The sequence below is a fragment of the Acanthaster planci genome, linkage group LG04, assembly GCF_054643075.1.
Source record: "Acanthaster planci isolate LZ-2023a linkage group LG04, COTS_SCS, whole genome shotgun sequence".
In the NCBI taxonomy this organism is placed as follows: Eukaryota; Metazoa; Echinodermata; class Asteroidea; order Valvatida; family Acanthasteridae; genus Acanthaster; species Acanthaster planci.
This window is the reverse complement of record NC_141780.1, coordinates 9,693,560-9,711,410: the sequence shown is the minus strand read 5'-3', so window position 1 is coordinate 9,711,410 and position 17,851 is coordinate 9,693,560. Positions and strand designations below refer to the sequence as shown.

Sequence of the window (17,851 nt, the reverse complement as noted above, 5' to 3'; positions counted from 1 at the left end):
CCACAATGTTCTAGGAGGAAGCCAAGGCGGGACAAGTGCCAATGAGACATCACATAAGGAAGCAACGGCAGCCCAGCCCCTACAGTTTGGGGTGCCGAATCTACTACAGGCTGGCAACGACGGCACTCCCCGCACCAGTTGGGTTACCAAGTCAGGCTGGAAATGTACATGTAGTCCAGCATGCACAATTGGGCAGAACACATCAGACTACAGATGTGGCGCAACATGCACCAGTGGGAATGACGAGTCAGCACAGAATTTCCAGTCAGCATGCGAATGCAGTCCAGTGCACACCAACGGGGATGCCTGATCAGCTTGCCAATACAGTCCAGCTTGCACCTAAGCTGGTAGTATGGAGTCAGCCTGCACATTCTGCAGCATTCTCAACTGAAGTGATGCCGACATTTTTCGTTGTAGCGGGTAGTGACGGAGTGACTGGACGGGTAAACTGTACTTCGGCTGTTATGCCTCCTGTGGTCTCGTCACACCACAGGAACCAGCCTGAGGCAGTCAAGGTGCCAGAGAATTCGTAAAGTAACACATAATGTGCCATTCATGAGTACGTTTAGTACAGATAATACAGCAGGGAGGGACAGTCATTCCCTGTTGTCCTGTCGTTACTTCTCCATCATTTACAACAGCTGGCATTACTCGTGGGAGCCTAGTTAACCCATGGGTAGGAGTAATGCATGGGGCCCAATTTTACACAGGTAGCAGTAGTTTGCCAATTTATTCAGCGGTGCCAGCTCCCTCAATATACACCGTTGTGCTCTAGACACAATCGTCCCATGCTTGGGGCACAGGAAGCAGCAAACCAAATGCAGTGGGCAGTAGTGCAAGTACTGGCAAACTCTGGTCAAGAGAGAATGCTGGGCTTTTGGCTTGCCCTGTTAGTACTGAATCAGGAACTGCATTTGATGGCATTTCGGGGAATCCCAAACCTATCCTGCACATTGAGTCCACTTCTTTGCTTAAGGGATTTGTTTTCTAAGCAGTGAAGAAGAAGATTTTGGCATCATGTGTATGTTGACATGTCAGTTTCCTTTGTAGATATTGCACCGGAAGTAGTTGCAGTCTCACAAACCCACTGAAGTTGTACTTGTTATTGTTGATGATAAAATGTTCTTGTGTTCGACAGAGCCTAAAACAAGCAAACTTGATTCATGGGACAAATGAGTGTCAGCCTTTGATACATTCATGGCTGTTTACCTGGTAAGGTGTGACATCCACTGCCGGCCGGTATCTCTACAGCTTGTCCGTTTTGTGGCCGGTATGATCCTCGGCCTGTATTACTGCCTTTCTCGGCCTGTACAGGCTGGTCTGGTCTATTGGAATTTCAAAGTCACTGAGTTGAGAGTTTACTTCCCAGGCCCTCCACTGATGAATGATGAGGATTTAAGCGGATTAGTGTCAACTGCGTTAAAAAGCTAAATTTCTTGCTTGGAGTGGTACATACTTTGAATAAAAGCATGAAGGAATAGGTCAAAGTACAGGTTGCATAATACTTTAAACTTATGACTCTCCTGGTTCACAGTCTTCATCCGTCGATTTTATGAAAGATTCAGAAGGATCTTATGAGAAAACTGTCTTTAGTTTAGACAACATTACTGTGATTCGCTTAAACACGAACACCCACATGAACGACTGTCTAGTGGCTACTCTAATCTGTTGGGCAACCTTCATTGACACCTGAGTATTCAGACCAGGCCTGCAGCCCTGCAAAAGAGAGCCCAGAATAGAGTGGTGCTGCATAATTTCCTTTTTCCCGGTGAATGCCAGTAGCGTCTTTTCATACGCAGCTGGATTACTTGGGACACGATCAGCAGCTGGTGGGTCATCTACACAGTCAACTACGGCCCACCTGGCTGCAAAACGGCTGGAATGGTACGTGTATTGTTCCTTACCTCGCGTATTTTGCCATGTTTTCTTGACTTGGCATGGTTTTTCAAGTCCTTCTTATCTGAAAATAGAGCTGTACTTGAGTCTGTCACTGTACCACGAACAAATTGCCAGACGTAATCTGACAAAAAATCTCTGTTGCAATCCTTCTCCTCCAACCATTTCCAACTAAAGACAGTTCTGATATATTGTGTGACCAGTCTACCACTTTGTACATGTTGCTTATTGTTGGATGAAAAGCAGATTATTTGGCTTGACAGCATGACATGACACGCGGCTCAAAACAGAACAGGTCAGACAAGTTGCAATGCACATGCGCATGAGAGATCCAGCTTCTAGTCTTCGTTCAAGGCATTATTCTACCCAAAATGGAAGAGGGTCTTTTTTATATGCGTGCGTTAAGTCGTGTCCGTGTGTGATGTCTGTAGATGGATCTGTTCTATAGACTACTCACGTCAGCTCGTTCTGCTCACAATTTTTACATGACACAGCACGAAAGTTAGGGCCAGCTATAACAAGCATTTTCACCAGGGATGGAAAATCAATGAAAATCCGGGTAAGTTTCACCCCTGACATCAGGGCCGAATACATTTTGCTGTTTTCTTTGATCGGCAAATGGTACTGGTAGTTTGATTAATCCACAGTGCACAGGTGATTTAATAGCATGAGATTAAACTAGCAGTTTTTCCCATTTGGTTTGTACACGTTTTTCTGCTGCGCAATATTATCGATCTTAATGAGAGAAGTCCTGAACTTCAACTGAGAATTGCTATGAGAACGAAAAAAAATTATTTTTTTTTGTCTTCGTTTGATTACATGTATACCCAAGAGTATCAATATCAAATAATATTTCATAATTTTCACTCAGTTTAAACGCAAATCACGTGAAATCATCTGAAAGGAGTAGTTTTCAGCCCTTGACTTTGTACACATTTTCAAGGCACTATTTTGAAACCTTTAAGATGTTTGAAAGTGATAGCCAAGAAAGACCTTGATACAAAAATTATACTAAATAAATGACGTCATGATGACGTCATCTTGTGATTTATTATTGAATTTTCAATATTTACTTCAGCCCATTGAATTTGTACACATTTTCAACCAATAAGTGAACATTATATTTCACTGTTACTCTTGTGTAATATTTAAAATATTAAACAAAAGCATTATAGAAATGTTTAATGATGTGTATGCTTCAATAAAATTGTCATTGGTATTGCATATTTATGCTTAAAAGTTATTAAAATGATAAAAAAGGAACTGAACTGTTTTTGCGTATACAAAGTCAATGGGGACGTGGCAAAATCCAATTTGACAGCACCCATGGCAAGCCAATAAACACGAAGGACCTGGATCAGTTTAGGGCCGGCGACCATTTAGACCCGGTTTGAAAAGGGCCCCCCGGTAAGCTCGCCCTGTTGCAAAAACCCCTTTCATACCGGCCTGGCTACCGGCCTGGGATGCTGGACTGGTTGTTGATCTCGAACTTCTCCATCCTGGGGTCTATTGTTTGCAAGTACTGGTACATGTAATCTATCCAAGAAGGAACCTGCTTGTGGTTTTCAATCCTTCAGTTCTATACAATGTTTACACTAATCCGCTTAGACCCCTATTCATCTGTGGAAGCATTGCGGGGGAAGCCTTTCATCAGGGACTTAGAAATGCTAATGTGCAGACAGGCCTGATACCGGCCTAGAGTAGCCTGCATACCGGGCTGGCATTATACAGGGTGGGCTACCACGGGGCCCTTTTCAAACCGGGTCTTAATGGTTGCCGGCCCTTAGTGGCGTGTAAAACCTCCACAAGCATCGATAACGCTTTGACACCTTCTTTGCATCGAAGCCAAGAGATTGGGGATGAAAGGGCAGTCCATTCCACCCCAAATCAGCTGGAGAGCTTCAAACAGCTCCTCCTTACTTTCAGGCCTCCGATTCTCACGAGGGAGTCGCAATTTGAGCTCGTTCCAAAGATTCTCCAACGCATTGAGGTCAGGACTCTGGGCTGACCACTCCATTACCTCAAACTGCCAACTGCCCCCCCCATTTCAGTGATGAAGTTGGGAGTTGGATTGGCCAAGAATTCCTGTGCAACTCTTGCAGTGTGGGGGGGGGCATTGTCGTGCTGAAACAGGAAGTCAAGGCCGATCGAACCGTAGGCAGAAGGCAGCATGTGGTCGCGGAGAATATCGACGTAAACACCGGCGTTGATATTCTCCGTGATCCGTGTCAGCACACTGGTGCCCGCAGAGCTCATACAGCCCCAAACCATGATGCCAGATCCTCCATGCTTAACTAACAGAACCACACAGTTCTCCGAAAACTCCTTCCCCACCAGCCTTCTGAGATAAATGCGACCGTCTGATTGATACAGCTGGAATCGCGACTCATTGCTCCAAAGTACGCGGGGCTCCAGTCATTAGCCGTCCACGCCAGATGCTCGAGGGCCCAGGCTACATGCCTTGCTTTGTGGGTAGCTGAAAGGCGGGGCTTGTGCCTTACTACCCGACCATTCAAGCCAGCTGCTGCTAGGCGACAAGACACGGTGAAGTGATGGACGTCGACACCAGTCTGGGCGAGTTCTATTCGCAGCTTCGGGGCATTAAAGAAAACAGTTTTGGCGGCATGTCCGCACAAGGAATTGGTCATCCCGTGCACTGTTGGACCTTGGATGGCCAGATTTGGGAGACTTGCCATGGATGCTTTTTCCACCAGCTTCTGTAAATTAGTCCTGACGGTGTTGTCACTGATGCCAAGTCGCCTAACTATCTCTCATTTCGAAATTCCTTCCTGTGCCAAGCTTTGATCATGCCTTTTTGGTGGTCAGTCAGGGGCATTTTCTTGGCCATTGTGTTCAGCTCTGAGATTCGAATGAAAGGATTCATATGCCAAATAGTCCCTTTATAAAACACAAGAATTCCCAGTTTCCATAGCCTTCAATGGGGGTCAACTTTTACTTCATAAATATTCAGAAAATGTTTTTTCCTGTTGTGCAAAGTTTGTTGCCATTGGTTTAAATGCCACTATAATGTATTGATGAGCTTCATGAATATTTAATGAGGTCTTTCAATATGGCGATTTACACAGTCGCGAAATGCTGTCGCAACATCGTTCTTAAATGGAAACATAGGACCAACATGGACCCTTCGAAATATGAATTTCCTTGATTAAAATAATGACACAAGACACGGGTTGGTAAATTTATTGACAAACTGAGATATTTTATGAAAAAATCAGCAACTGAAAAATACAACCGAGGTGCGCTATATCTTTTGCGGGGCAGTATATAAGTTGTCTTTAGCAGCAGTGTATAGCACCTGAATATGCAAAAGGGTGTTGAAGAAGACATTCATGTCACATTGTTGGTAAGCTGTGTTCCCTACCCCGCGAAAACTTTGATCATTTTCACACATGTGTGAAAAATAAATGGCCGGCGTATAGGAGTCAGATCGCATGACGTTTGCAATATGAATACAGTAACAGAATGAGCGTCCATAGGAACTCACTCTGTGAAGAATACATGTTAACCTTGACTGGACGAAACTGCTAATTTACGCTCAAAAAAAATCTCTGCGGATGAACAAAAATCAAAACAAATAAACAAAGCATGCATTTCAGAAATGAATAGGGTCTGAGAGAATTCTCTCACTTGGATTTGATCACACTGTGCATTAATATCAGAAGAGAAGGCCTGCGAAACTATCACAACAAATAATAAGGGACTCACAGCAGACCTACTTTTGACAGACCTCCTAACAGTCACAGTAAAAAGATTTTGGACACACTCACTTTGAAGTAAACACGTTTTGGACAGTGTGCACTGTGCATTATGGCAGGGCCACACAGCACAATCTGTGCTCACGTGGGGTCATGTAAGTAAGTGGAACAATGATTGCAGGATTGTACATTGTGAGACGCAGTGCAAATAGATTCGTAATTTTTTTTTTCACAGGGCCCCTTGGGGAAACCCCTGGATTACAGGGTGTCATTGGGTGTGAAAATCCCAACGGCTTGAAGAACGTCAGGTTTGGATGTCTGGGGATGTGGACTGAAGAGACGCAGCGGTAGGTCTGCGTCACGATGACAAATTTACTGTGACAGAACTGAAAAAGATAGGAAGACTGCCTGGAAAACGTTATTTGTTTGTTCCTGTCTATCTTGGTGCCTGGTAACGTAGTCTCGAATGCTGGTAGGTTTAGACTTGTAGCGGTCATTAGAGATTACCAGGTAAAGCATGGACTCACTTCCCTGTGGCCTGGGTGGGCCTGCCGGTAATAGCCAGAGTAGCTCCAGAAGGCTTTGACAGAGATTCTGGATTTTTTCAGGGGGGGGTGTCCACATGGGATGGCATATTCAGTGGGGCAATGATCCGGGAAGTTGGCCTGGAAAGTGTTACCGTGTGGATTATGTCTGGATGCTCACGTTGTAGATATGTCAGAGGCTAGGTAGGTTGCATTTGCATGTAAAGGCCGCCTGGAAAAGTGGGGTAGTGGTTCATATTCATTGAGGAGGGAGCCCAAAGACTCTCACAATACATATATAATCGAAGACAGATAGGATGAGCATTTATAATACTCATAATTTATAATACAAGGTCATATTTATGACAAGGACTTTTTTATTCATCTTTATTTTTCGTAACTGATAACACAAGGAATTTGTAAAATTCAAAGGACCCTACTTTAACAGTGTTCCACTGTGTTCGATAGATTAGTTGTCTCCAAGACGTTCTGCTTGAAGGCCCTAGACAAAGGGAAGGCGACAAGGGGGAGCGGTCCGCCAAGGCAAAGAGCCTAGTTCACGAATGGGAGCCCCATAGCAAGAGTGTCTTAAGACGTGGGATGGTTGGTTGACTGGCACAGGCATGGTTGGTGTTTTCCTCTGGAAGGGAGGCTATGAATGATCAACCGTGAAGTTTTGGAAAATTGTCCCAGAAGATTCCAGTCGTGCTATGTCATTTGAACAAGTCATGGCTGTTGCCTTCCTCCAGTGAAGCAGCTAATGGCAGGCTGAGCACCTGAATCATGTCTTGCTGAAGAAGACAGAGGCGGCGGCAATTGGACGGAGTGAGGGCGCTGATGGAATCAACTTTGTTCTTTTCAGAAGACAATGCTGGTTGGCTGGTCGGGGACAGGGCAGTGCCTCGTTCCGAGCCATGCGCAGCCCCGTAGGGAACAGCATGCTCCCTATGGAGTATGCCTGGCTGGTGCGATTCCAGAGTGGATCCCTGCCCGATGTAACCATGGCTCGCGGCTGGAATGGGTGGAACGGCCTGCTCCACCAGAAACGAGTCCGGGCCGGTGGAGGCTGATTACGGTCTAACGCCAAGGCAGCGAGCGAAGGAGGTCGGAACTTCATTAATGGGCTGGAAGGCCAACATTCAAGCCGCAGAGGTATGTTTGTGGTGGTCGAGGAATTTGATGAAGATAAGAAGCGCTTGCCTTTTTCAGTGGTGGGCGACCTGACGGCAGAGGTAGCAGACGGGGTTGCGGGAGGCGTACCGCTTAGGGTGCATTCCCAGTCGAGGACAGCGGGAACTGCAGAATTACGGACAGAGGGCCTAGGGGAGAAGAGGCTCGATGATGTCTAGTTGAAAGCATGAGTCAGAGATGGGCTGCGGTGACTTGAAGCTAAGGCGATGGGCATCCTGGCAGCAGAGGTGGCAGATGGGGCAGCGAGAGACGGAATGCAGATGCAGCCGCGAGAGGTGGAACGCCCGGGTGCGTTCCCGGTCGAGGTCAACAGGAACTACAGAATTCCAGGCAGAAGGACCAGGAGAAATGAGGTCCAATGACCCGGTGAAGCCCATAAAAAGCCCGAGCCACAGTGTGCTTGAAGCACCCAGTGGCGGATGGCCCGGCAGCTGAGGTGGCAGCCAGGGCCGTGGAATGCCTGAGGAGCAGTCTCAGAGGGAGTACACCCCGGGGAATGCCAGAGAAGTAGAGTTCTAGGCCAATGTTGAACGGCGGGTGGTACTGTTTGGTGTTGCCAAGAAATGCTGGCTGGAACGTTGTGTGGATTTCTCTGGGCCATGTTGGGCGAAAGGCGTCAGGCGTACCTCACGATGGCGGAACGGGCCCTGAAGACGTTTGACGGGGGTACTCTCTGGGAGTCCCTGCTGGCTCACCAGGCCAGCAATTGACCAAGGAGACAGGGTCCTAGCCAGATCCTGGCGGTGTCCCTGCTCGGGTCTTCCGCAGTCAACCACAGAGCTTCCCCGTCAGCTCCGTGGGGCCGAATGAACCACCGGCCTGGCCAGATCCTGGCTGGAACCCTCTGGATGACAGCAAGGCCTTTTCCTTGTCCTGGTAACCGGAGAAGACAGGGGATTATGACAGATCCTGACAGCGATCCCCTGAATTCAAACGGCTAAGGCCTATAATTCACAGGTAGGGTAGACACAGTGTAGCTGGAACAAACCTCGTAGTACCGATGGTAAACACCTGCAGGGTGCACATACGAGAAAACTGAAGAAAGAACACAAAAAGAACACTCTTACCAATAAATGGATAAATGCAGGTTATACATTATTCACAAAGGAAGGAAAGGTGATCAAATCGACACAGAACTGTGTAGCAAAAATGGAAGCTCGATAAATCGAAGATGCCTCGAAAGACACGTCCGTTACGTTACGGCACTGAGAAAAGAAGGACGATCATGGCGGCGAGGCCACGCTGCATTGTGGGAGGTCAGGATGCATTACGGGTGATGAAATCTTTTCAGTGAATGAATAATACGCACATGGGAAACTTGCATATGTAGTGACTGTTTGGGTAGGTAGAGCGCCGTAGACTCTAAAATTTAAGGCCTAAGGGACTGCAATCTTTGTGGGTAGGCTGAATGCACTGCATCTTGGCAAAAGCATTCAGACAAAATGTCATCACACAATCAATTTTGTTCTGCCTTTACCAGCTTTTGATCTGCCATGTTATATAAAAGGTTTATTATTATTATTTTTGTTCAGACTGCAGGGACTGGGAAACAGTCTAACTCGGAACATGTTCAAGCCGTGACTAAGGGCTGCATTCGAGTGAGCTACTTGTGTTTGGCAGGAGTTAGACCCATGGGTCAATGAGGGTATACACCCATTGCGTATACAGAAATATAATGCATGTGCACCACACTAGGGTTGAGCTGGAGGAAATGTGCAGAATGCAGCCAACCACTACTGGTCCATATTGCCTGGTACCCAGTTTATGTGTCATGCATGGTTTACCATGGAAAATTGAACATTGATTGACAGCACGACCTACGTTTTACAAAATGCAAAAAATTATGGGGTGATTTCAAGTCTTTGCAAGTAAAGTATACACAATTACACATGTGTGTTCAACCACATGTGGCATTGGGTGACATGGGCTGGTGATGAGCGATCAGTCCTAATGAATGCCTTGGGCGTAATTGAGGTAATTCTAACACAAACCTTATAATAAATTGGATGCCATAATCCCACATATTGTGTTGATATTTTAAGAGCTGTTATTGATATGTTGGTCGGACAATTTGCCCGAGCATCTTTGATTTTGACTGGACAAGCAAAATAAGTGCTAGGAAAATGTACGATGTCCGACCGTAATTTCATGCTCTGACCCTCTGAAAAATACATATTATGTTCACGTCATGACACTCTAGAACTAAGCAGTAGGGCATACCCACACTTAAGTGGGGCTTTGAGTAATATTCTACTTCAATCAGTCCTTCATTGTAAAGGAGTGCAATCACGTAAGCACTCCCACTGCCCTCCTCAACACTCCTAAAGGAGCGTAAAAGACTGTGCCCAAATGCAAGGGAACCTTGTGAATAACCTCACCAAAAAATGGAATGTGCTAGACCCCCCGGGTACAAACAATGGTTTGACCTCATTTTCCACTTCTTTTAATTGGTTTATTTTAAGGAGAGGGATTTGCTCTCCTGAGAGATTTGAGGAAAGCAATTTATAGCTCTCCTGGATTTTCTTAAAATGAAGGACTGTTCAATGTATATGAAGTTCTTGAAAGGTTATACATATCCAAAGGACCTGACCACTAATTACGCAGAGCCCGTTTTTGGTTCTGCATTCATTCCAAAGGTAAAAATTCTGCAATTTATGTCCATTTACTGTGACAAATTACAAGTCCTACAGGCCTTCACTAGAAAAACCAACCAACCAACCAACCAACCCAACAAACACCCCAACAAACAAACACCCCAACACCCCAACACCCCAACACCCCAACAAACAAACACCCCAACACCCCAACACCCCAACACCCCAAACCCAACCCATCCCAACCCAACCCAACCCAACCCAACCCAACCCAACCCAACCCAACCCAACCCAACCCAACCCAACCCACCCCAACCCAACCCAACCCAACCCAACCCAACCCAACCCAACCCAACCAACCCAACCAACCAACCAACCAACCAACCAACCAACCAACCAACCAAACAAACAAACAAACAAACAAACAAACAAACAAACACCCCAACAAACAAACAAACAAACACCCCAACAAACAAACAAACAAACAAACAAACAAACAAACAAACTGTACCTGAATCCTGAGCATCATGCGCCGATTTACAGACTGCAGTTTCTTCTGGTATTCCTCAGCAACTTTATATTTTGCCTGCTCCTTCTGCAGTTTCATAATATAGTCCACAGAGCACTTCAAAATAGTTCCCTTGTTTTGCCTCTGGTCACTTGGGAAAAGGAAGACAATAAAATGAATAAATGTCCACACAGAGCAAACCTGCTTTTACTTTGAGTAATGCCACCAGTTCAGGCAAATAGTGTGACTTAAATTTCCCCCCAGTAATGTGTTGAGGGTCTATATATGAATACTCATTAACAGAACTTCTATCAGTTATTAAGGACATTTCCCTTAATGATGCAACTTACAAGCAAAGAATTCACACAAAAGCCTATCAGGTCTATTTGTAAATAACAAATCCATCACAGAACCTGGGTTGTCATATACATTACAATCAAGAGTGTAATATACCTGACAACCCAGGTTGTCAGGTATATTACAATCACAGTGTAAAATGTCACTAGCTTTTTCAAATTAAGAAAATTAGAAACAGTAAGCAAATTCTGAACTGCAGATGATAAGGCAGAATTTCGATTGTTAGATGGCCTAATCTAAAGTCAATGTTAAAATCAATGAGTATTAGGATGACACAATACTGTTGAGAAAAATGTAACATCATCTCAAGCAGTCTGAAAATGATCGTAAAACTGCACAGAAGAATTTTAAGGCCAGTATAAACAAACCCATACAACTCAGCCATGTTTGGTACAATATTGTGTAACTACAGGAACAACACCCCACCATGCCAATCAACCCCCCTTCTCACTTCCATTTCAATTTTTTTTTTTTTAATTAATTTCTTTTTTGGAATTACTTTAAGGAGCCTACTTCTAAAGGTTTAAAGCCCTCTGCAAGGTATCAATCATTTAGGGGTCTAATAAGCAGTTAATGGCACTTAAGGGACAAAGAAAGAGATTAAATGGCTTCACCAATGGTAACAAATGCATTAAGTTCCCCCCCATAAACAAACCAAACCTCCCAGCAAAAAATATGGAATCCTCCCTTGAAAAATTATGCTATTCCAATGATGCTGTTTTTATGCTCTTGTATTGTCGTATCAGGCCATCACTGTTTTACTATATGTTGACTGATTGGAAGTGATGGAGGCATTGTACATTGCTTGAAGTTCCAGGAGATTGAGTTCCATGAAATTGTTGGTCCAGCTGTCCTTATGTTTACAGTCAGGGTGGAGAGGCTCCTGTCAAGAGGCGGTGACACTGGCTATGATCATCATCTTGGCAGGCTACTTTTTAAATTTCAATTGTCTGCCAACAAACGGAGATGCGGCTGAATATCCCTCCAAATGCTTGATGAAGCCTCTCTACTGTTAACATCAGGACAGTGGGACTAAACTGGTTGATGGTGTCCTGTTTCAGCAATAGCATGCTAAAGGGTGTAGCGGTCTCAATCATTGTTGACACCACAGGACTAGGCCCACTAGCTTTGCTCTCAAGTCCCAGTACATCTTTAGAGCCACACTCTAGCTGGCACTGCCTGAAATTAGAAGATGAGAAGTCTTCTCTGCACTGCCAAAGATTGGTGATGCACTCTTCAGGCAGGGTTGCTATGCCCCATGTGAGGTTGAGAACTGCCCCAAGGAAAATAGGATTTTGTGACAGAGAAGTGTGACTGCTTAATTTACAATGAACTCCTATCCTATAACCTTAAGTCATAGCTTCAATGGTCTTAGTTATCAAAGGCCCTACTTCAAACTAGTCCGACAGGTATTGAAAAAGCATAAAATCTACCTCACTACATGTAGTGAGAGATCTTGTAGTGTTGCTTTATTCCCTATGGGATGTACCGGTACACTGCGTCGAAGGCATTCACTTGTCAGGAGGAGGTTATGGTGAGGAGATTCTAGAGAGTATCAAGTGTCTCAAGACTGACTCAGTCACGTTGTGATGCAGAGTCTGCTCTACTGGGTCAGTCTTTCTCTGGGAGCAGACACTTGTAAAGCAGGTGTTGGCTTTGGGATATGGGTCGTCTTCCGATAATCCCAGAGGCCAAAGCTCCAAGGAACATCTGTGTGGTCTAAAGGTCAAGGTGTAGTGAGTGCGTACCGCCTTGGTGATTTATCTGCTGGAGTGACAATGTGATAAGCAAAGTACTCTTGTCCCTGAAATCTGAAAATTCAGGAATGGAAGTACTCTGTGAAATTTGGGAAGGACAAGTAGAAATCAAAAGTCCGGGGTCCATCCTTGGTTTCAACTGCCAACAAGAAGTGTGAATGGATAAAGTCCATCATGTATGGAAGGAAGACAATCAAGTCACATTTGGGCTAGGAGAATGCTTGTAGATGGGACCTTATAAAGGTGACAGAGAGGAACCAAGTCTACCAGGCTTGCCCTCAGGCTGAAGATGAGCTGAAAAAAAGATGATGTGAAAAAAAGCCCGAGCAGAGGACCTGAGCCCAACTTACATAAGTCGGAGAATGTGTAAGGATAGGAATCATGAGATTGTTTCAGAATCCAGGACAGCTGGTAAGTTTATATGTGACGTCAAAGTAAGCTCCAGTTTCAACAGTGCATCTGCCTATGAAGGGCCAGTTGATAAAGTGTTTAATTGTGGGAATGGCTAGCTGGTGAGAGCAAGTGGTAACAACTGTCAAGGTGAGGACTCCTAAGGCACTGACAAAGTGACAGGATTGAAGCTCAGAAGTTCCTTTGACATAGATGAAGCTTCCCTTGGGTGGGCTGGAACGTGAAGTAAGACAATTTCAGATATACAAATGAAGCCTGGGTGATGACAGGGGTTGAGTGACTGTAAAAGGAACCGCATGCACATGTAATAATTATGGAAGAAGAGTGGAGTTCAATAATGAGTTGGGCCGAGCAAAAAGGCAGACACGAATCCAAGTGGGCAGCCGAAAGGACAGACACAGGTATTCATCTGACTGGCCAGATGTCTGCTGGACCTTATTACTGTAGGTAGCACCTGTAAGTGCAGGCAATGAGGACACTTGAGAAGTGATGTAGTCAGACTCAAGAGAGAGGAGGCAGTGTTGAAGTTCCCTTCAGGTCTGCATCTTCCAGCACTGCCTGTGAGGGTTGAGCAGAGGGCAGAGCAGGATTTGACCAGTGTGGAGCTGAGGGACAAGAAATTGTTCAAGTGTTTGTCCTCTGAATCAATTGTGGCTACCAGTTAGTTTGCGATGAAGGTCTTTCCCATATAGGGTTACCTGGAATTTAATTCACGCCATAACATTGGAAGCTTATCACACCCAATCCTGAACAATAGTTCTATGGGTATATATAGATAGGCAAAGAAAACTTCATGAATTACTTGAAGACAGAGGTGACCTTTTTTGTCCAGGGGGCCCCCAGCATGACTGCAGTGGGGGCTGGACAGTGGGAAAAAATCCCTTTCAAGTACAAAAAGAAAGATACTCCAATAAGAGAAATGAAAAAATAGGAGACGGTGAAGAAAGACTCCTAGTAACCTAGAGAAAGATGATTTGACTTTATCTTTATTGAGAAACGAGCTACTGCTAGAAAATCAGCCAAGTTTGAAGTTGTCCTTAACCACTTGCAGCCAGGTACTTTTTTTAACCATTGTACATGTATGTGCTGCTGGGGTTGTGTTTTTCATATTTTCGTTTTTCAAAAATTTTCAAAAATTCATATTAAATATATCAAATTCATATGAACACGTAAACCTCATAGAATGATTGGCTTGTGGCGAGTCTAGCCTGACAAGCAAGCTCCACTGACCCTTCAGTTTTGCAGCCACACCATCCACTCTGTATTGAGCCTCCATTGTGTGGTGTTGCATTATCCTTTTTTGTTCCGGGCATTGACCCAGCACGTTGCTATACTGCGGTGTTCCAATGCAGAGCAATTGATGGTCAAGACCCCACGGTGTAATATGCAGTTAGTGCATGGAAAGCTTTGTCCATGCACAGGGCAATGTAAACAGTTGAATGCGTGCGGGCCATGATGGACAAAGGAGTCATGCTATAAAACCTGGGGTCTAAAAGTGTGCTTTTTTGGACCGCTGTTGCATCTAATCTTTGCTACTTTTTTGAAACTATGGGACGTTAAAACAAGTACACAAAGAAATACACACAGACAAATGTTTGCAGAGAACTTTTTTTCTCTTATTTTTCTTCTTGTCATTTCTCTTCTTGTGTATTCCTTTCATTTCTCATTGAAATGGTTCAACTCATAAAACTAGTAAAATAAATTTCCACTCTTTCCAATCAAATAAAAGGCAAAACTCACAAAAAGGTAAGATCATCACTTCACTACAATACATTTCCCGACTATGACTGAACTCCTCACACCAGTACAAGGAATTTTGGTACTTTTTCAAGGGATGAAAATCCAACAACCTCAAAGTAATGCATTCCAGAAACTTAGTCTTTTTTGTCATTTTTTCAAGGGTTGACCCAATTGGTAAAACCAGTACAAGGAATTTTGCTACTTTTTCAAGGAATCAAAATATAACATGTCCTGAAACTTGTACATTCAATGAACTTGTTATTTCCTTCCCCACGCGGAGTGGGTTCGGTTTCCTAGTGATACTTACCCCTGCCCAGCCTACATATGCAAATTTCCAAAGTGTCCATTACAATTCGTTGAAAAGACTTGATTATGTATTCTGCCCCTTGACCCTCCACAATGCATTGCGGTCCTGCCGCCATGTTCATCCTTTTCGAAGCGGTAAGATCACCAGAGCCAAAGTGGGAAGGACGGGCAGGAGCGGCTGGGCAGGGTAAGTATCACTAAGACACCCAACCCACTCCATGTAGGGAAGGAGTCTCTTGCATTCACATACCCCTGCCCAGCCTACATATGCAGAGTGGCAACGTATCCTGGAGGTGGGTTGGCGATGGGAGTATAATACCTAAAAGAACATCAGGCGGTTATCGCAAGAGCGAACACCCACCCAGTGACCCTAATAAGGCTAGCTATCAGCCGTCTGGCGCTGGATGTTGCCTGGACTACCGAGCGTGCCAGTTGTGCTTGTGCCCGTTCTTGTGCATTTTGTAAGATAGATTTTGGGGTGCCCTGCTTGTGCTTGTGTAGGCACATAACATGGAGATGCACACAACCACAGTACATGTACGTGTCATTCAAGCACGTGTTTGTCGGTACATGCACTTATACTTTTATAGTCCTGGCAGTTCACGCTTGTGCATTCCTTCCCCACGCCAGTGCTTTTGTTTTACTTTTCGTGTCTTTGATTTAATTTTGATTGAAAAGCTTATTAGGTCTTAGGTCTGCAGTGGCATTAGGGGATAAAGGGAACAGGAAACTTTCCACGTACATTGCGTTGTTTTCCCCAAAGTTTTCTCAAACACTTTCTCCAGCTAATGCTGTTTTCAAATTGATATATTACCATTTTTTGACAGACTTTTTTCACTCGCATAATCATTTTTACACCTGTAAACATGTACCATGTGACTTGTATCTTGTCAGATATAATTTTTTCAGCAAACTTCAACAGTCCTTGGCCAGTCAGTCACAACATATTCCTATCACAAGTATCAGCCCTGGCAGTGGTACAGCCTGACTAATCACTCGGAAGAAATATAATGGCATTCAAGACCTTGTTAATTCGGAAACACTGAAATATTTTGCCAAGATCTGCAGATTTCAAGAATGGACAGTTTTGTTTATTAAACACCAGCGTACACTAATGTTCCAGTGTAATGTTCACGCATCTTAATGAAAGAAACCACGTGAATTAAGTGCAAAGGTGTTGTACGTGTACATTGTTTGAAAACGTCTTTGGTTGGAAAGGATCAAGTAGAACAAAACATCATTTTCCTCAATAATTTTTGTAAACTTGAACGTGGGACCTTTGTGGGGAAGTATGAGATCCAATGGGTGCTAACGACATCTTACGTCAAGTTTCGTGGAATTAGAGGGACCGGTCTGGATTTTGGGGCCGAAAAACAAAATTTGTACATTGCGGTTATTGGAAAGGACCAAGTGGACCAAAACATCATTTTTCCTCCTAATACTTGTAAACTTAAATGTGGGATATTTGTGGTCCAGTATGTTATCCGATGGGTGCTTTAGACATTTTAAATTGAGTTGGGTCTCTGTTTTTCAAGATCCTGAGAACCCTTTCAAGCAGTGACAGCACATGTGAAATTGGGCAAAAATTCCTCTGCGCATTCGATGAATCACAGTGAAACCTACATACACTTTGTGTAAGATTCTGGCGATGTCCCAATCACTTGGCTACGGCATGAAATGACACACTGATCTATGCTGGTAGCCGTGGCTTACAGCTGTTTGATTTGGACATTGGGCGCGGCACACTAACTACATCTACATCCACTGCGACATCCTGACTGCTACTGCATGCGCATTCATGGACAGTCTAATTGCTGATTTTCCTAATAACCATGTGACCACAGCAAGTGACATGTCATTAAAAAACCCAACTGAAAATACATCCGATACATCACGCCGAACGCAGTAGGCAAAAAAGACTGAGTTTGCTAAACGAAGACACACTTACAATTTAAGCAGCTGATTTTATTTAACGGTAGAAAGAGAAATTTAGATAACAATATACTACATGTAGTATCTCAGTGTTAATTAATGTATCCCAAACTACACCATGAGATTAAATAAAAAGTGTAAAAATAATCACCCCAGGAAAGCCACGCACGAGCGGCTCACCATGGTGAGCACGTGCTCGCGATCGCACTGCATGGATAGTGTGGGTGTACGTGTCTGCACTCTGTGTGATCGCAAAAACATGGTGGACCAGGCCAGCCGGCCGGCCAGTTGCAGCGTGGCGGCCTTGCGATTTTTACAGAATCTGATGAGGCCGCCTGTCAAACTAATCCCGCCATCAATTAGACTGTTAATCTGTGGGTTTTAGCACCTCCACAGGTGGGAAATTGTAGTTCCATGGTGTTTTTACATGAGCTTCCAGGAGGCGAGGCACTCTATTGCTATTCATAACGGTTTGGCTGATCCAATGAGCTAGTCCCCCGCCAAGCAGGCTCATTTTGCATAGTGAAAAAGGGCTTACTTTGCCATGTTAGAAAGTTTCATGGGGAATTAAGTTAAAACTACATTTTCTCGGTGTTGAGATTAATAGTGTCTGACCGTAAAGATTAACGGTCGCAGTACCAGAAGGTCTTATCAGTCTTGGAAACCATGGTCCGCGAGGTCAGAACGGGGCAACGAAGAGGACTTGACACGGCTCCTATTCTTAGACAGGACCCACAGGATGAGGGAGACTGGAGGAAGGGCGTACACTAAGAAGGCCTGAATGGTCGATCTGTAGGGCATCGGTTGCCCACGCCCACAGGTGAGGAAACCTGGAGCAGAATGTCGGGAGATGGGCGTTGTTGGAAGATGCGAAGAGATCGATATGGGACGTTTGATCTCTGAGAAGATCTGTCTGACC

General features: G+C 44.5%; 1 protein-coding gene across 3 annotated transcripts in view; it reads right to left on the bottom strand.

Annotated features, from left to right (window-relative positions):
- The window catches only part of LOC110988713 (microphthalmia-associated transcription factor-like), a 117,850-nt gene that overhangs the window by 8,968 nt on the left and 91,031 nt on the right, over positions 1-17,851 (bottom strand). For all 3 annotated transcript variants that reach the window (XM_087136247.1, XM_022252492.2, XM_022252493.2), the window contains one exon: positions 10,433-10,580. In XM_087136247.1, coding sequence (XP_086992373.1) covers positions 10,433-10,580 — 148 coding nt within the window. The remainder of the gene's footprint in view (positions 1-10,432; positions 10,581-17,851) is intronic.